Below are 20,984 nucleotides of genomic sequence, written 5' to 3'. Positions count from 1 at the left end.
TGATCGGCTGGCACAGTGGGGTAGAGGGCCCTGCCCGTGAGGGCTTACAATCTATGAGGGAAGGGGGGTAGAGACAGAAGGAGAGGGGGAGACTGTACAGATGGCAGTGCGGTGATAGTGTTATTGGAGGTTGTAGGCCTTCCTGAATAGGTGAGTCTTCAGGGCCTTCTTGAATCCTGTGATTGTGGGGGTCAGTCTTATGTGTCGTGGTAAGGAGTTCCAGAGTATGGGGGATGCACGGGAGAAATCTTGGAGACGGTTGTGTGAGGAGCGGATGAGGGCAGAGCGGAGTAGGAGGTCATTGGAGGATCTGAGGTTACGTGTGGGCAGGTAGCGGGAGATGAGGTCAGAGATATATGGAGGGGCCAGGTTGTGGATGGCTTTGTATGTTAGCGTTAGTAGCTTGAACTCAATTCGCTGGGCTATGGGTAACCAGTGGAGGGACTGGCAGAGGGGAGCAGCTGATGAAGATCGGGGGGTGAGGTGGATTAAGCGAGCAGCACAGTTTAAGGTGGACTGGAGGGGGGCGAGGGTGTTAGCCGGGAGTCCATGCAGAAGGGTGTTGCAGTAGTCTAAGCGGGAGATTATGAGGGCCTGGACGAGCATCTTGGTAGTTTCCTGGGTGAGGAAGGGGCGGATTCGGTGGATGTTCTTGAGCTGGAGGCGACAAGAGGTGTTGAGGCTTTGAATATGTGGTTTGAAGGATAAGTCGGAGTCCAGGGTTACCCCAAGGCATCGGGCCTGTGGGACAGGGGTAAGTGGGGTTCCATTAACTTTGATAGATGGGTCAGGTGGAGGGGCCATACAGGATGGGCTGAAGATGATAAACTCTGTTTTCTCCATGTTGAGTTTGAGAAAGCGGGAGGAGAGGAAGGAGGCTACGGCCGCTAGACAATCTGGAATTCTGGCCAGCAGGGAGGTAATGTCTGGTCCAGAGATATATATTTGGGTGTCGTTGGCATAGCAATGGTACTGAAAGCCATGAGATTCTATGAGTTGGCCCAGGCCAAGGGTGTAGATGGAGAACAGGAGGGGTCCTAGGACGGAGCCTTGGGGGACACCTACAGAGAGAGGGCGTGGTGAGGAGGTGGTGTGCAAGTGGGAGACGCTGAATGTGCGGTCGGAGAGGTATGAGGAGATCCAGGAATGGGCCAGGTCTGAGATACCAAGGGATGAGAGAATTTCTAACAGGAGGGAGTGGTCAACTGTATAAAAGGCAGAGGAGCGGTCGAGGAGGAGGAGGACAGAGTAATGGCGCTTGGCTTTGGCGGTTAGCAGGTCGTTATTGACTTTTGTTAGGGCAGTTTCAGTGGAGTGCCGGGGTCTGAAGCCTGACTGAAGTCTGTCAAAGAGCAGGTTGGACGAGAGATAGGAGGAGAGTTCTGAGTGGACGTGTTGCTCAAGAAGTTTTGAGCCGTACGGGAGTAGTGAGATGGGACGATAGTTGGCAGGAGAGGACGGGTCGAGGGACGGTTTCTTAAGTATAGGAGTGACAGTGGCGTGTTTGAAGGCTGAGGGGAAGGATCCATTGGTTAGGGATAGATTGAAGAGATGGATTAGGGCTGGAGTGATAACCTCAGTGAGCTTGGGGATGAGATGTGATTGAATCGGGTCGAGCGCGCAGGAGGTGAGGTGGGATTTGGAGATTAGGGAGGAGAGTGTTTCATCAGTGATGGAGGAGAAACAGGTCAGGGATGGGGAGCAGCGAGCAGTTGGGTGGATGGATTGTAGGGGGAGTAGGGTGAGGCTGTCTCTGATGGTGTCAATTTTAGTTTTAAAGTAGGAGGCAAAGTCGTCAGCTGAGATAAGTGATGGAGGGGGGGGGCGGGAGGATGGAGGAGGGAGTTGAAGGTGGAGAATAGCTGTTTGGGGTTGCGAGAGAGTGCGGATATGAGTGTGGTGAAGTAGACCTGCTTGGTGGCGGTGAGTGCGTTCTTAAATGTGAGAACTGCCTCTTTGCACCTGAGGAAGTCCTCCTGGGAGTGGCTTTTCTTCCAGAGGCGCTCTGCAACCCGCGAGGCACGTCTCAGTTTTTTAGTCTGGTCGGTGTGCCAGGGTTGTCTATTGATTGGTCGGGCTCTGGAGTTTGTGTAGGGGGCTACAGAATCAAGGGCTGAGGTAATGGTGGTATTATAGAAGGCAGCAGCGGCATCTGTGTCCTGGATTGAGGATATGTCAGCGAGTGGTAGGAGAGAGTCTGAGAGGGTGCAGGTGTCAAGGTGGTTGAGGTTCCTGCGGGGGCGTGGTGGTTTAGAGAGTGGGGGGTCCGTTGGAGAAGAGAGGGCAGAGAACGTCAGCAGGTTGTGGTCAGAGAGCGTGGATGGAGAGTTAGAGAGGTTGCATATGGAGCAGAGGCGGGTGAATATTAGGTCTAGTGTGCCCCCCTTTGTGTGGGTGGCAGAAGAGGACCAGAGGGAGAGACCAAAGGAGGTGGTGAGGGACAAGAGACTGGAGGCGGAAGGGTGGTCTGTGTTAATGGGGATGTTGAAATCCCCCATGATGATGGTGGGGGTGTCTGTAGATAGGAAGTGTGTGAGCCAGGTGGTGAAGTGGTCGATAAAGGCAGCGGTAGGTCCTGGCGGTCGGTATATGACGGCCAGTCGGAGGTTGGCGGGTGAGAAGATACGAACAGAATGCACTTCAAAGGAGGAGGGGCTAAGGGCAGGTAGCGCCTGGATAGGGGCAAATGAACACTTGTCTGACAGGAGGATGCCTACGCCTCCGCCAGGTTTGTTGTTGGGGCGGGGAGTATGTGAGAATTGCAAACCTCCATAGGTGAGTGCAGCGGGGGAGGCTGTGTCTGAGGGTGTCAGCCATGTTTCAGTGAGACCAAGAAATGTAAGATCATTGAGAATGAAAAGGTCGTGGATGTAGGTAAGTTTATTACATAAGTAAGTTTATTACATACGGAGCGGGCATCCACCAAGATAGACAGTTACTTTCAACCTCACTCCATGACACCTAACCCCCACTGCTCTATTTTGAGATATATTATTTCACTTTTTGACCCCTATACCCTTTCCCCTTTTCATTAATTTGCCACTTTCTGAATGTTGATTATGGCAAAAACCATGCTTTGTGATGCACCCCTTCATCTTTTCACCAGTCTGTAAACGTCAGGTAAGTGAGGAGACCAATTGCTGGAGTTTTGGGACAGGAATGTTTTCCCATCCTAGTTTTATACGGGATTGTAGCTGCTCAATGGTCCTGAATTATCTTTGTGTATTTTTCTGTCTCATAATAAGCCTTTCTATTGGTGAAAGGTCTGGACTGTTGTGGCCTTAAATTTTGTTTAATGTTGACCCCTGATGAGAAACTCTGTTTAGGTCTTATATCCAGCACATGTGTAGGAATTAATTCCACTGCAGTCACTAGCTAAAGGGTCTTGTGGAGCTACCAGTACTCCTGGGTGTTGCAGCACCTACACTGGGACTGTACGGTTTGCACAAATGTATTAAAATCTCTGCATCTGTCTGGAAATACTGTTGCACCTCTATAATGGAATATTAGGATGTTCATGGAATAAAACTTTTATTTTAGACGACACACTAGGTGTTGTACACCTATCTAGAGACATAATACAAGTAAAGTTTTAGCTCCCTCGCCCAGCTTATTTCAGTGATACTATAGGGAACATAATGGCATGGCAAACTTTTCACAGATCAGTGTCTTTTTATACACAGTCATATGACTAAGCTGACCCTACAGGGAAAAAAACTAGGAGTCAGTGCTATGTTTCATACTCCTATGCATGCTCTTATGTTCACTAGTCAAGAAAACCATAAAAATTCACTACTCTGTTGGCAACTATGACAGGCATGTTTTTAGCTTACAAAGAGCAATCTGACCCTGGGTTCACACCAGCCTTCGGGTCTCCGTTATCAGGTTACCTGTCAGATCGAGTCCAGCCGTGAGCGCCAGTGAGCGTTTTATGCTCTCTGCGGCGAAACCATTTTTTTAAAACCAGACTAAAAAGTCCTGCATGACCGACTCTGTGTCCGGTTAAAAAAAAAAAACTCTTTCGCCGCAGAGAGCATAAAAGGCTCACCGGCGCTCACGGCCGGACACTTTTCAAACCCATTCAAATGAATGGGTTTTAAAAATGCCTGCAGGTTCCCGTCTCGGAAACGGAAACCTGCAGAACGGAGACCAGGACGCAGATGTGAACCCGGCCTTATATAAGTAAATGTAACATTTCTGAAGCTTTGAAAAAAAATAACATTGAGAGGTAAAGTCTCTGCAGTGCACCACAATTTTTATTTCTTTCATTTATCACAAATTGACATTTTGTTTTCTGGTTGCCTATGATATAGCTAGTGCTACGCAATGATGTCCTACACAATGAGATAACAACACTAATTTCTTTTTGGTTAAGGACTATAACCTAGAAAAAAAAGTACATTAGGATAACTAAGAATTCATACCGAATGATGCATCCATTCGCTGTTCTCAGAGAGTTTCACCCACTTATCGGATGCAGAACTTGTTTCTTGACACTGGTCATTTTGTATCTAGAAAAGAGAAAACAACCAATAAATAAATAATAAAAAGTGCTTGAGGGATAATACATGCTACAGACTAATATAAGAAAATAGAACACCACAATAAATAAATATATTCATTTCTCAAAAAAAATAATATTTGGCTAAATCCGAAGGGTAGGTCTGCAATTCTCTTAACTAATTATAAGATAGAGAGCATATCCAAGGGTTAATCATCATGAAACACATTTGGCCAGGCCATCACATGTCCAGTCAAATCAGGTGACCTCAAACAGATAAGTCCTTCAGGCTAAATTTATCAGCTCATCCGAAGTCTATTTCTGTAATATGAGGGTGATCACAAAATGCAATTTGACTGTGACGCAGGAACTTACCCTGAAGATATAGGAACAAAGATTAGCTCATATATCAGCAACCGCTTTTGCCCTGCAAACTCATGTTTTCAGTGGGATTGTATTACAGCTTCATACAACTCCTAAATGCCTCCAATTTCATAAGAAGGTTTGAAGATGTTATATGACTCCAAAAGAAAAAAACAAAACATGGCATTGGAAGCCATGTTATAGAGGCATTCTTCTCTAAAAGCATTGCTTCTACAGAAGAACATCATACTAAGACACCATATGCTGCTGAAGATACACCATGCAGTTATGTAAAACTAGTGTCCACAAAGCGCTGCCACGTGTGTGTGAGCTGGAGGTAAAGCCATCACAAGTTATAATAATCCATCACTTAGCATTACCTCTATATATGAAACTGGAGGGAAGTTGTAAGCTAATAAATGTATATCACACAGTTATATATCTTAAAATTAGTCTTACAAAGAATTCAAAAAATATGTTGTTGTCCACGTATTGATAGTCAAAGGACACGGAGCCAGCTTTCTTGAGGTGCACAGCATAAATAAGAGACACCGTGCAGTCATCTCGATTCGATTCAATGTAGTTTCCTCGAGGAATCCAAGACGAGCTGTTTACACAAAACATAAGTAGAGTAGCTGTTAGTATCAGCTCACTGCCTGTCCCATAAGGCCCGGTTCACACAGGGCAAGAGGGGGCGGATTATGGTGCTGAATCCACGTCATAATCTGCCCCCTCACAATCCGCAATCCGCCCCCTCACAATGGAGGTCTATGTAGATCGCCCTTTCTTCAGGCGGACTCTGAAGCTGATTCAGCCCTGGCGTCTGTCTCACGGCAGCACCCTCCGGACTAGGCCCATTCATTTGAGCCTACTCCGGAGGGGGAAGCCGAGACTGTCGGAAGCCGCATTTTGGCCCTATTGTGACGCGGCTTCCCGCGTCACTCTCGAAACCAAAACCCGTCAATCTGCTCCCTGTGTGAACGGGTCCTAAAACATCATACCATCTCCTGAACTGGCTAAACAATGTGAAAGCATGAAACAGGGTGTAGGCTACAGAGGTTACCCTTAAATATAACCAAGCTTGGCCTTAGATTATTGGGCTCTGTGAGTGGAAGTGTACTCCCCCACTCCCCCATCAGTTAAAAAAAAACTGTTGGTACTCTGGCTCAAATCTAGAAAAATGGACCTAAAATAGTGCTTTACTGCGTTTTTCTTATGTGGCTAAATCTAAGAACATTTATGCCAATATTCTGGTACTTGGTAAACTTTTACCTTTATTTTGGGTCCATGATTCATTAATTTTATCAACCTTATTTGAAGATCACTGTATTGTGTTAGGCTGGAGCCCCACGCGGTGGAAATGACGCAGGAAAAATTGTGGCGTTTTACAGTATCATGCGAATCCCATCCCCACTTTGCGGAAAAAAAAATGCAGTGCAGACACGCTGCGATTTCCAAAACCGTTGTAGTTTTGAAAATCGCAGCATGTCAATTATATTTACAGAAAGGCCGGAGGCTTCCCCGTAGATATAATTGTAACAGAAAATCTGCGAAGGAAAACTCTGTGAGCTTTTTGTTCAAAGCGCTGCGGGTAGATCCACGATGCGTTCACGTTGCGGTCGTTCCTGCAGCGCTTTAGCGCTGTGTTTCCGGCCCGCGGGACCTTAACCTTAATGTGGTTTTCTGCTACTCAGTCCAGGGTCTGAAGATGAGCCAAAAGTATCAGAGTGGTGCATACCTTGTGATATATTTGGTACATCTTGCTAAAAGTTATAGATGCTTTTCCATTATGTCATCTCTTTTAGGTTTTACAGGACTTTCAATGGCCTAACCTTAGGATATACAGATGTGATAGAGTTAACCCAAACTTTTGCAACTGGTTAAGCTGCTGCAGCATGATATCACAGAAGACTAATGAAAAGTCATTTTATAATGTTTTTCCAATAACTTTTCATTTTTTGTTGTCTTCTGTGAAGAGATATCACACTGCATCAGTTTAAACAATTGCAGAAGTTCGGGATAACTCTTCTTCATCTGGATAAGAAAAATGTACAAAATGTATGAAATGTACAAAAGTAACATTACAAAAATGACAGGATCTCTTTCTGTTGAAAGTCCTATACTGCAGCAAATATCAGGGGAGATAAGGATCGGGCATCTGAACATCTGGGCAGTGCTTTGGTTTAATCTTATATAGTACACATACACTGCTCAGCTGAATAGCTAATAACTAGAGATGAGCGAACAGTGTTCTATCGAACACATGTTCGATCGGATATCAGGCTGTTCGAGATGTTCGATTCCATACGGACGCCACGTGGCAAACTCCAAAAAAATTTGATTCCCCTCCCACCTTCCCTGGCGCTTTTTTTGCACCAATAACAGCGCAGGGGAGGTGGGACAGGAACTACGACAACGGGGGCATTGAAAAAAATCGGAAAAAGTCATTGGCTGCCGAAATCAGGTGACCCCCATTTTAGACGAATAGTGGATTTCAAATCCGGGTCATAGGAGACTGTGAACTTTGTGACTATGAGACAGGGATAGCTGTACAGGCAGGGATAGCTAGGGATAACCTATATTTATGTGGGAATGTTATTAAAAATAACTTTTTGGGGCTCTATCGGGTGTGTAATTGTGTTTTTTGTGAGATAAACTTTTTTCCCATAGGAATGCATTGAGTCGCGATGATTGGCCGAATGAGATACAGAAGACGTGCAGAGACTCAGCAGTGTTGAGCTAGTTCTGCTCAACTACACCGTGTGCCGGTCGGCTCTGCTGTGCGAGCTCGGCACACACTCAGCTCTGCATCACCGCTGGCATTGGCCAGCGTTGATTGGCCAGTATACAGAATCAGTATACAGAATCAGTAGAGCTGACTGTGTGCCGAGCTTGCACAGCAGGGCTGACCGGCACACGGTGTAGTTGAGCAGAACTGGCTCAACACTGCTGAGTCGCTGCACAGCAGAGGTGAGTGTGTGCACTCGCTCATTTCGGCTGCATCACCGCATACCCATATTAATGCATTGGCCAGCGTTGATTGGCCAGTCTCCAGTCAATTAGCACTGACTCTGCCGGAGGAGGCAGAGTCTAAGGTCGGACCTGAATGGAGACTGGTGTGGAGCGATCTTAGACTCCGCCTCCTCCGGCAGAGCCAGCGCTGATTGGCCGAATTCTGAAGACTGGCCAATCAATGCTGGCCAATGCATTCCTATGGGAAAAAGTTAGATGCGAAAATCGCAAGCTGACAGGGATTTCCATGTAATAAAGTGACTTATATGCCCCCAGGCATGCTTCCCCTGCTGTCCCAGTGTCATTCCAGGGTGTTGGTATCATTTCCTGGGGTGTCATAGTGGACTTGGTGACCCTCCTGAGACGGATTTGGGTTCCCCCCTTAACGAGTATATGTTCCCCATAGACTATAATGGGGTTCGAAACCCGTTCGAACAGTGAGCGGCTGTTCGAATCGGATTTCGAACTTCGAACATTTGTGTGTTCGCTCATCTCTGCTAATAACCTCTATAACAAACAAATGCCTCTGGGTGCAGGAAATATATAAATGTATAGAATAAACATGGTTTGACATAGAAGCACTGATACAGGCAAAAAAAATGCATCATAGCTGTGTAATGGCAGACCCTGTTAAGCTAACACTGCTTGGAAGCCACAGGTCCCAGCTACAAGCTTCTAATGGCACGCTAATAATATTTCTTAGGTTTCAGGAAAGCACATACTTATCACAGCTATCAGGTCTGTTTCCAGAAAAGTCAGCAGTGGTCTCCATAAACGTTGCCACATTGGAAAATCCTGATGGCATCTCATCCCATTCATCAAACTTGATCCCAGTTCCTAAGGAGTATGTTCCTGCTGCACACTCTGTGCATGACTGGGTTTTAATATCCAAGAACTGGCCAGATTCACAGGAAAATGCTGAAAAACAGAACCGATTGTCAATAAGCTATACGGAAAAGGAACACTATACTTTAAGTAAATGAAACAAACTAAACAGAGAACAAGAACCAGTAATATTTCTGAGTTTATCACATGATTTATTTCATGAAGCTGGTCAATCAGATTCACAAAGAATTTAGAAAAAAATATACTAGCCTGATATGACCATGTACAGCTTTAGTCAGCGCACTATCACCATATGTTCACAGGCTATTAAGTTTCTTGGCATTCCTTTAGATAAGAATTTCAGGTCATTCTTGTCAGACTGGTTAGAGATAATTTCTAACTTGCTCTTACATATGTCTTGTAAGGTTTCTTAAGATTATATGAAACTCATTTGAACTGTCAGTGGTCATGTAAAATGAATCAACCCTGTTCCCCACCATTCAACTAAGGAGTAAACTGACACTTATGTAAAGGTATAAGGCCCCGTTCCCACGGAGTAACATGCCGCTCATTTAGACACGTATACACGTGTCAGAGCGAGGCGCTTCAAAACAAATCCCACTGACTTCAATGGGTGCCGGTCTTACGCACGCTACACATTGAAATCAATGTGTTATAAAGCCTCCCATTGATTTCAATGTGTAGCGCGTGTAAGCCAGCACCCATTGAAGTCAATGGGATCTGTTTTGAAGCACCTCGCTCTGACACGTGTATACGTGTCTAAATAAGCGGCGTGTTACTCCGTGGGAACGGGGCCTAATGCTACCTACGGCGCACCAAAAAGCAGAAATCAGTAAAAAGATCCTTATGACAGCTTTGTCATTCGCATATTATACTTGTTAACGTATAAACGCCCCAAGAATGAGTTGTTGGAATGAAATAAAATTTTATTTGTGAATATAATGATGATATATTTCAGTGATGACAATATTAGAGTAAAAGGATAATTTTATTGGGAAAACTGTACACCTGAATGGAGGTTTCTATTGCCCTGTTGGACACCCTATTGGACAAAATGTGATACTGCTGGGCATGACGGCACATAGGCTCCATATGCTCCATATGATATCCTGTGGCACATTTGCCCACAAGTGTTGAACTTGGGTCTTAGGCCTGGTTCACATCTGTGTCGGTAATCCGTTCGGGGGGAGTCCGCATGGGACATTCCCCCCCCCCCCCCCGAATGGACTACCACATGCATTGGCAATCCGAACGGATTGCTGACACAGATGTGAACCAGATCTTAGAACCTGCACATTCGTAAGTTGCCAAAACTGATGTTCCACCTAGTCCCATTAATGCTAACTAGACATGCTAAGGAATTGTTTTAATCTGGCGGAGACATTACTGGGAAAGCCTTGCTATTATCCTTCTGAAAAATGCCAGTTGGTAGCCCTGCCAACAGATGCGGCCGCAGGAAGTTCTGCACGTAGTGCTGAGCTGTTACAGCCTATGACAACAGCAGTGAAAGAAGATGAAGTGAGGTGGACTTCTGCCTCAGATTCTTCTTCATTTTCCAGCCCTCCATCCCCCCCCCCCCCCACAGTGGAAAGCTGAAATAGAGCTTTGTCTTAACACCAAAGCTTTCACTCGTTGATCAGCTGCGCGTTGTAGAGTCATGTTTAACAAGTAAACTACCCAAAGGTAGCCTCTGAGAACCTTTTTACCTGGGATTGTGATTTTTTTTAATTTTTTTTTTAATCGATGAGTGTATATGAAAGTCAGTGTATGTGCATGGGTGAATCAGGAAAAACAGCTGTGGGCTAATAATAAGAAAATTATAGCTGTTATGACAAAACTGCAGATTTTGGTGCTTTTATTTGGGGGGGGGGGACAAAGCCAAGAGTAACTCCACAAGTGACTATTACTTGAGTAATATAAGTGAAGAGCTTACTGTGTTAATTCTGCCTATAAAAAATGTGGTAAAAATATACAACAAAAAAGCAGCTTTACTGCAACATGTGACCTCAGCTTTAGGGCTTATTCACACATCAGTGATTTATGAAAGTGTGAAGTCTTTTTATTTTACCACTAACAGCTCACAAACATTTTGATTTTATGGCTGTGTTGTCAGTGGTTCATTTATTTTTCACATCAGTTAAGACTGTATCAACCATTTTTAGAACAAAAAATGTAATGCTTATGGTCTGTGAAGAAACGGACATTTTGGAAATTGCGGCATGTCAATTATACCTACGGAAATGCTGGTGGTTTCCCATAGGTATACTGGAAGCAGAAAGTCTGCAGAAGAAAACTCTGCAGCCCTTCTGTGAAAAGCGATGCGAGAAAAACCGTGTTGTATTGCCTCCGTGGATTTTGCTGCACCCCACTATGTGGGGCCTTAGCCTAAATGCTGATACTCAGCTTCTCTTAAAAAATAAACAGAAAAACTACTAACACAGTATGTTTCCAGGAATTCTCAAAAATTGACACATCCATAATTTCAGTTGGATTTCAGCATTGGATAAATTAGATTTACCATGTGAATTATTGTTTCCTGTTTACCATTTAACTGTTTGTTTATTGCTTAACATAAATGCCCACATTTTGGAAACACAGCTTTTCTTGTTGCAGATTTTGTTGCCTTTTTTTGAATCAAAGTCAAAAATGGTTAAAAGAGAAATGGGAGAAATATATGAAGTTCTTATACCTCTCCCTTCTGCTCAATCCACTCCTGAGTTTGGCTCAAAAAAAAAAAAAAAAAAAAAAGAAAACGCAACAAAAAAAGCTGTGTCTCCTCAATGTGGGGTCTCAGCCTAAGATTTACTAATCCTACCTACTAGTAAATGATGCTGAATGATAAATCTGGTATAACTTTTGACTACGCCACCAATTAGTTTGTTTATGTCGTCAACTCGTCACCATGCCTCTTTCCTGCTAAGCCATTACCCATTGACAAGAAAAGCACAAAAAGCGTCCATATATGTACATATATGTATTAAAAGTGGTTTGCGGTGTGCACATCACTTTTTTTGCTGTATACAGATGCACTGCTTGTTACAGTCACAGCACAGTAATCAACCATCTGTATTATAATGAGCGATGTACCTGTGTGTCCATCACATGACCCTGGACTGTACATCACATGACCATACTTAGATTTTTATCCACTGAGAGTAAGCAGAAAGAATAACAGCAAGAAGAGGTCTTGAAAACTGTGAGGATTTGATACAAAAAATATACTGGGAACTGGCAGGGTAACTATTCAGAGATTTGCCAGAGGTGTTATCCAGCTAGAGGGCCATACTGGTTTGGTCTGCATTATTCTAGTGACTTAAAAAGACTCATTTACATTTAGCCAAGAAATCTCTGGAATCTACTAGAGCTCTAGAAGATGTGTAAGAGTACAGGCACAATAGTACGTATAAAGGCAAGCTGCTTTGATCTTTGACCCACAGAGCATTTTTTTATGCCAGAAAGAAACTTATATTGATATACACCTATTTTATTATTATTAATCATTATTGCTATAGTTCACCAAATAAACATGGTACTTATAATACAAAAATCAAAGGTTTATACGACATGTGAAATTTGTAGGGAACACAATTGTATGTGCTTAAAAAAAGGCATAAATGGTGTGAGTATATGTGATAATACACTTAATATGTCCCGCAAAGATCTGAATTCCCAATAGATCACATCAAGGGTCAGCAATGCAAAATTGGTACATGGAACCTAGATGAAACACTGTCCAAAATGAACATATGAGCCCCCAGGGATGAGGATACTAGCCTAATGCCACACGAACACTCCTTAGAGGATCAGTAAGGGGCCATTCACACGGAGGAAAATGGTGAGGAATTTGGTGTGGAATTTCAGCGCTGAATAAAAAGCCTCCAATTCAATTCAATTGGTTCCTTTTTCAGCATGCTTGGATATTGAATTTACCAATATAGGTAAGTGAACGCGCTCACTCGAGTTATGGTTAAAAAGGTAAGTATTTTATTTTATTTACTTACCTTTTTAACCATAACTCGAGTGAGCGCGTTCACTTACCTATATTGGTAAATCCAATATCCAAGCATGTTTTACTGACCTAGAGTCATATAAGGGTGCATTCACACGGCGTAACGTCCCGCGAGATTTGGCACGTGTACGCTGCGTGACCCTTTGCGTGCCGTACAATAAGTGTTAACGCTGCCAAGAATACTCGCCACAAACATATTAGAGCATCTAAAAGCTCTTTTTTTGCCATTTTGCTACCTACTGGACTTAGTCTGCAAAAGATCCGAAGGAAGCGCGGTCCCCTTGGTTTTGTTTTGTGTACTATTGTTCCTTTTTCAGCAGAAAACTACAAACTTCACATGTCGTTTAAACTGATGCAATTTACTGATATGTGACGTTTCTAGCACCTGTCTCTTTGATTTTTTATATTAAATGTAACATTTTAAATTTATTTTTAACATGTGACTTTATTGCTAGACTTCTTATCTTTTCTTCGGTGACTTTCTTTTAGTATAAAAGTACACTAGAGAGTAATAAAGAGCGATGTATATCTGCTTACTTGCAGTATTATTGCCTAAAAGTACAGAACATTGCAGACATCAAAGAAAACCTATAAATTAAATGGATAATAAAAATACAAAACAGACTGGAAAATGTTACTTCTGAGCACCTAAAGAGAGATATGAGATTACTAGACTCTATTTGGGCTGAATTAGAGTCAGAAAAAAAGTCACTGACTCAGACTTCTAAGTAAAATGATTATTTTTCATGACATTATACAATTATTAATTATTAATATTGTATAATTAGATGCATCGTTTGTTGAATATTTACCGCTCTTTCATAGGAATTCAGTCACTAGTCTTTTTTTTTCATGAAATAGAGGAGTATTAATATTTATGTCTTAATGTGGCTGTCTGACATTTAAGAAACGAGTCAGAGTCAGAGTAATAATTAGATTCAGGCTGTGGAAAAATAGAGGAGTCGGACTCAGTGGTTTGACCTGCAGACTCCAAAACCTTGCTCTCTCCAGTAAATAGATTATTTTCAGCAGGGAAAAAGGATTGAGTATGTTGAATTCCAACATGCCTGATCCTTTTACCCCACAGTATATAGGTTGCTGCCAAAGGAGGAATGACATGGATGGGACATTAAATATTACTTTTTTTATGGCTTGTCATCAGGATTAGACATTTACATCAAATTAGAGAGGCGACTGACAACCAGTTCCGCAAGAATAAGCTGTTCAGATTTCTTTCCAACGCCTGTAGTATACATTGGTATCAGAAGCAGATATTACAATTCTACATCTACCACTGTCAATGGGAGCTGAGCTGTGGTCTCAGCAGCTGGTCCCTTACAAGGATTGGAGCCAAATGCTTCTGACTCTGTACAGTGCATCGTATAGATGTTGGAAGTGGCCTTGTACAGCTGACCCATCTACGGGCCACCTAATCATAGGACTGAAATGTAAAGTCCCGGGCCAACCCCTTTTATAGTCCTAGGGCCCTAAGAGAGCTGCCCTTTTGAGGGGCTCCACAATTATACTACTACTACTACTTTTCTTAACTCAAGAAAGAATCTGAATGACAGGGATCCCCTTCGCCTATAGGTCTTTCTTTTATCCTTGGGCATCCATAGGTCAATTTGCAGCATGGTTCTATACAATCTCTGACTGGTAGACAACCCCATATTGATCCACTACACCTTTTATCCCCACCCCATTTCATTCACACTCAAATTAATTAAGTCTTTGGAAACATGCTAGTTCTGCAATCTCTGAGATGGGCGGCCATCGAGATATTATATGGTCTGATCATGTCCTAGTTGATACCGAAACTGAGCTGATTCCGCCCCTCATCCGTTCTAGATTGAAGGCTTAATAAACCCCCTTTGAACGTAGCAAGTCGAATGCAGTTCCGGCTCTCAATTAGATTTATTGGGTGTCCCTTGAACAAATACTTAACAAAAGACAATGCATAAAAACAAGGCTGGTTGTTCTGTCCCTAACAATGATGCTTTACTAGTAAAACCACAGTAAATAGTTATGGGTTTTGGGCCTTAACATGTAATTTATACTAGACAGTTGCGATACTGACAAGCCATTCAGATTAAAAGGTATTAGCTGTGAGCAGGTTTCCAGCCTCTGAAATCATACTTATATCCAGTCGGTACTTGTCTTAAGCATTTGCAGACGATGTAGTTTTTTTTAATCACCGAATTTAATTTCAAGAGAAAGCAAGTGGATTGCAAAGCCTGCCTGTGAGAAGTGAATATAGGAAACCTTCTGGAGATCTGTCTTGCTAATATAAAAATACATATTCTACTTTAGACAGCCTGCTTGTGGCTAGGGGGAAGGGGCGCAGTTGCTAGGTGTTGCCATAACAACCAAGAAACAAGGAAATCTAAAGTCTCATTCTTAAGAATATAAAGAGGTGGATGAAAGTAGTATTTATTAGTATAATCTACGTCTCTGCACATTACCTCTAGGAAATGGAGTAAAGGAGGTCAAATGCTCACTATTGATAAATATAAGAAAATGGTTATTTCTAAGAAATATACATTCACCAATTCACACTGAGGCCTCAGCTGAAAATATCCTTTTCTGTCTACAGCTACCAATAGGGCCTAACTTAGGGTTGACTAAGATTGGGTAGTTTAGCAAGAAGTGGAGGAAGAAAGAGTGAAATAAGGCTTCATGATTCAGGAGAGTTAGGCATGAGTTGCAAAACAGACCGAGGGGCAGCCATTTTCACGGATTCTCTATATATTTGAGTGTATGGAGGGATCTGTGAAAATGCCAAAAATAGGGCACAACCTATATTTTAATGGTCCATAACAGACTGCCAAATAACATGAATAGCCCCCAATTACTCGCACTAAATATTATGCTGCCGTGTGATGTCAGTGACGCATCAGGTTTCCGGCTTACATAGTTTTTAGTTATCGCACTAATGAAGCTCCCAAAGCACAGGGGGTGTTCTCCCTGTGCTCAGAGCACAGCAGCGTCACACCCTCCCAGGGCCTTCATTCCATCTGTAGACCTTTTCTGTATGCCCCCTTCTATGTATATCACTTGATGTCAGCCTCCTCTTTGCTGCTTCAGCAGCAGTAACTCTCTTTATCGAGATTGAAATCCCGGACATGCGCTGTCGGCTTGGCCCGACATGGCCACTTTGGGTTAGGACTGAGGGCCAAGGAGGGTATGACGCTGCTGTGCTCAGAGCACAGGGGGAACGTGAGCTTCATTAGCATAATAGCTAAAAACTATAGAATTCAAAAATGGCTGAAAGCATAAGAAAAGCAAAGATAGGGCTAGAATAGCCTTTCTAAAGGCTATTCCAATGTGGGTTTAGTTAAAAAAGCATATATTGAATGATAGAATCCCTTTAAGTCCTCTAAGATACAGTTTAACAAAGATGAAAATAATAAAACACAGAAAATAACCATTATATTATACATGATTTGGTGATGAATGGTTTCCTCGGTGTCAACTATTATAAGCTTAGATACATTATTTCTAGAGATGAGCGAACAGTGTTCTATCGAACACATGTTCGATCGGATATCAGGGTGTTCGCCATGTTCGAATCGAATCGAACACCGCGTGGTAAAGTGCGCCAAAATTCGATTCCCCTCCCACCTTCCCTGGCGCCTTTTTTGCACCAATAACAGCGCAGGGGAGGTGGGACAGGAACTACGACACTGGGGGCATTGAAAAAAATTGGAAAAAGTCATTGGCTGCCGAAATCAGGTGACCTCCATTTTAGACGAATAGTGGATTTCAAATCCGGGTCATATGAGAATGTGAACTTTGTGACTATGAGACAGGGATAGCTGTACAGGCAGGGATAGCTAGGGATAACCTTTATTTAGGGGGGAATGTTATTAAAAATAACTTTTTGGGGCTCTATCGTGTGTGTAATTGTGATTTTTGTGAGATAAACTTTTTCCTATAGGGATGCATTGGCCAGCGCTGATTGGCCAGAGTACGGAACTCGACCAATCAGCGCTGGCTCTGCTGGAGGAGGCGGAGTCTAAGAGCGCTCCACACCAGTCTCCATTCAGGTCCGACCTTAGACTCCGCCTCCTCCATCAGAGCCAGCGCTGATTGGCCGAATTCCGTACTCTGGCCAATCAGCACTGGCTAATGCATTGTATTGTCGTGATGAAGCAGTGCTGAATGTGTGTGCTTAGCACACACATTCAGCTCTACTTCATCGGGCTAATAGAATGCATTGGCCAATCAGCGCTGGCCAATGCATTCTATTAGCTTGATGAAGCAGAGTGTGCACAAGGGTTCAAGCGCACCCTCGGCTCTGATGTAGCAGAGCCGAGGGTGCGCTTGAACCCTTGTGCAGCCTCGGCTCTGCTACATCAGAGCCGAGGGTGCGCTTGAACCCTTGTGCACACTCTGCTTCATCAAGCTAATAGAATGCATTGGCCAGCGCTGATTGGCCAATGCATTCTATTAGCCCAATGAAGTAGAGCTGAATGTGTGTGCTAAGCACACACATTCAGCTCTACTTCATCGGGCTAATAGAATGCATTAGCCAGCGCTGATTGGCCAGAGTACGGAACTCGACCAATCAGCGCTGGCTCTGCTGGAGGAGGCGGAGTCTAAGATCGCTCCACACCAGTCTCCATTCAGGTCCGACCTTAGACTCCGCCTCCTCCAGCAGAGCCAGCGCTGATTGGCCGAATTCCGTACTCTGGCCAATCAGCACTGGCTAATGCATTGTATTGTCGTGATGAAGCAGTGCTGAATGTGTGTGCTTAGCACACACATTCAGCTCTACTTCATCGGGCTAATAGAATGCATTGGCCAATCAGCGCTGGCCAATGCATTCTATTAGCGTGAACTGAGTTTGCACAGGGGTTCTAGTGCACCCTCGGCTCTGCTACATCAGATTGCTACATCTGATGTAGCAGTGCCGAGTGTGCATCAGATGTGTAGTTGAGCAAAACTGACTCAGCACTGCTAAGTCTCTGCATTCGTATAGGAATGCATTGGCCAGCCTTCGGCCAATCAGCGCTGGCTCTGCCGGAGGAGGCGGAGTCTAAGGTCGGACCTGAATGGAGACTGGTGTGGAGCGATCTTAGACTCCGCCTCCTCCAGCAGAGCCAGCGCTGATTGGTCGAGTTCCGTACTCTGGCCAATCAGCGCTGGCCAATGCATTTCTATGGGGAAAAGTTAGCTTGCGAAAATCGCAAACTGACAGGGATTTCCATGAAATAAAGTGACTTTTATGCCCCCAGACATGCTTCCCCTGCTGTCCCAGTGTCATTCCAGGGTGTTGGTATCATTTCCTGGGGTGTCATAGTGGACTTGGTGACCCTCCAGACACGAATTTGGGTTTCCCCCTTAACGAGTTTATGTTCCCCATAGACTATAATGGGGTTCGAAACCCATTCGAACACTCGAACAGTGAGCGGCTGTTCGAATCGAATTTCGAACCTCGAACATTTTAGTGTTCGCTCATCTCTAATTATTTCCAATTGTATGATCACACCACTGTAAAAACTAAGGCAGTAATATGAACTGACAAAATTTACTGTTCCATTAAAAAGGCCCTTTACTAGCATATAAACCCCCCCATTCTGGGTTTAGTGTTGGCATGCTGACACAAGGTCACATCCCACTAGCAACAAATCACTGCAACCATCTGTCCTACATAGAGTTAATAAATTATTGATAACAATAGTAACGCAATACTATCTGATATCTCTCGTCTCTAAAAACCCAGATAGAACCAGACATCAGAGAATGGATTTGTGAATAAAAAGCAGCTATATAAGGCCTGGTTCACATCTGCATTCGGTATTCCATTCAGGGAGTCCACTTGTAGCACTTTTTTCTCCGCATGATTCATGTGTACACCGTAGAAAACACACGGACCCCATTATAGTGTATGTATGAAGCCAATATTTGTCTCTAAGCCCGTTTATTTATTTCTCTTTGTGCCTTTTGTATACGTTTTAGAACCTTTCAAAAAAAAAAAAAAAAAAAAACAATTATTGAAACAAAAATAGTAAATCAAGTTAGGGTCAAAAGCCAAATACTGCCAGAATATCTAGTATAAGCAAGTCTAACAACATATTCAGAGATGTTGTAAGTTTGGCATAGAAAAATACAGAAGTCTACTGGATAACAGGATGTCCAATATTTACTGGAAGTAAAGGAAATAGTTGGAGTGATTTTCACCAAATGTATTTAAAGGTTGATATAGAAATATGCTGCCTCTTTAACATCTCCGAGATGTCTTCAAGCTTATGGAAAGATACCATGTTGCAATAATGTCTGCATCTACTTCTGCTTTTGAGATTATGTTTATTCTATTTTAATATCATAACATCAGAACTCATAATATCTTGCAAAATGCCAGACAGGGAGGAAAATGCTAGCTTGCAGTTAAGGACTGGGGAGGGAATAGATAACCACAACAGCCAATCAGGATTGTATGATGTATGTTGCTGGGCACAATCTTATGTTTTAGCCAAGTCTACATTTGATTAATATAAAGGTTTATGTTGCACGCCAAATAAATAGGAAATAGCCTTAAAGGGGTATTCCTATGAACATAATCATATCTATATTTGTAGATAATTAAAAATTAAACATTTTTGCAAATATAATTACTTAGAAATTCTTCAGAATTTTAAACATTTTCTCTAATCATCTTAGTGGTGACATCTATTGTCTAAATCGGTTGCTAAGATACAACCAAAAATGCAGAATTTTTCTATGGTCGGGGTCTTGTCAAAAACCCAGCCATGATTTTCTTATTGTAGCCAGGGGCATACCGTATATACTCGAGTATAAGCCGAATTTTTCAGCCCAGTTTTTGTGCTGAAAAAGCCCCCCTCAGCTTATACTCGAGTCAGCAAAAAAAAAAAAAAAATTTTAAGGAAGGGGGGAGGGGGTCTATGACCAGCCACAATATCAATGTATAGAATATCCCATAAAATAGTGCAAACCCCCCCCCCCCCCCCACACCAAAAAAAAACAAAAAAAAAAAAACAGAACATTTTAAAAATAAAAGTTCTAAATCACTCCTTTCCCTAGAACACATACAAAAGTAGAAAATGACTGTGAAACACATACACATTAGGTATCCCTGTGTCTGAAAGTGTCCGGTCTACTGAATATAGGGGATCTGCAGTGCTCCTGTTCCGTTGGGAAGGGGTTAATAGGAGCACTGCAGATCCCCTATATTCAGCCAGACTGAATTCCAAGTGGGGGAAGAAAAAACAGTCTTTAAGCTCAGGGAAGGGGCAGACAGACAACAAAAACACCCCCTCCCCTTCCCCAGCACCCAGCAACTACTGCACCCAAAAACTCCTACCATTTTCATTTTTGAAATTTTCCAGTAGCTGCTGCATTTGCCCCCTAGTCTTATACTCGAGTCAATAAGTTTTCCCAGTTTTTTGTGGTAAAATTAGGGGCCTCGGGTTATATTCGGGTCGGCTTATACTCGAGTATATACGGTACTTATATGAGATGATATCCCAGCCCACAATAAGGAAATTTTGGCTCATTTTTTGACCTGAGAAAGCTTCCGCATTCATGGACGTATCCACTGGCAACCGAGCAAGACAACAGACTGTGACCACAAGATTTTTAGAGAAAATCTTTAAAACTCAGTAAAATTTTTAATTACAGTACTTATATTTGCAAAAATGGTTAATTTTTAAATATCTACAAATTTAAAAATGGTTATATTCATGGGAATACACCTTTAAGCAAATTTGCTGGTCAATTCTGTGAGCTCACGAGATATATATATATATAGATAGATATATATATATAGTCAGGGTCTGGGGTTGCTAGGTGGGGTGGCATAGACACACAAGTCCAGTTTCTTTAGTCCAAAACAAAGGTAGAGTTTATTTTCACTCAAAAAGGCAGTGCAGCAACAAAAGGAAACAATACAAAAGTAAATACCTGCCCGGCTAGGCTCTAACTAAACATAGAATAGGTTACCTCACCTAGAATAACAGAAATCCAAAAGCCAGTAGAATCATTCAGGACACAGCTCCAAAAACATGACCTATCTGTTGGCTCTCCAGCCAAGCTCTGCCCCAAAGTGTTGCTGCTGGAGCTGGCTTCTTAAGCCTCCTTGATGAGGAGACTCTCAACAGCTGAGTTGCTGCAAGAACAACCACAAAGTGTGGACTGGAAGGGGGTGGAACAACAGGTCCCACTACCAACCTACCTGCAATTCCTAAAAATGCAGCCCAGTAACCGGAACTCTGAAATAACCCTCAGCAGACA

The 20,984-nt window shown here is 43.0% G+C and overlaps 1 protein-coding gene across 1 annotated transcript in view; it reads right to left on the bottom strand.

Annotated features, from left to right (window-relative positions):
* ELAPOR2 (endosome-lysosome associated apoptosis and autophagy regulator family member 2) overlaps window positions 1-20,984 on the bottom strand; it is a 77,399-nt gene that overhangs the window by 27,037 nt on the left and 29,378 nt on the right. Inside the window, exons 3-5 of the mRNA XM_075274033.1 lie at window positions 8,599-8,794; window positions 5,324-5,471; window positions 4,425-4,511 (exon numbers count right to left, since the gene is read on the bottom strand). Of these exons, the coding sequence (XP_075130134.1) occupies window positions 4,425-4,511; window positions 5,324-5,471; window positions 8,599-8,794 (431 nt within the window). The remainder of the gene's footprint in view (window positions 1-4,424; window positions 4,512-5,323; window positions 5,472-8,598; window positions 8,795-20,984) is intronic.

Source organism: Leptodactylus fuscus, chromosome 5, assembly GCF_031893055.1.
Source record: "Leptodactylus fuscus isolate aLepFus1 chromosome 5, aLepFus1.hap2, whole genome shotgun sequence".
Classification (NCBI taxonomy): domain Eukaryota; kingdom Metazoa; phylum Chordata; class Amphibia; order Anura; family Leptodactylidae; genus Leptodactylus; species Leptodactylus fuscus.
This window is presented reverse-complemented; position numbering and strand designations above follow the sequence as displayed.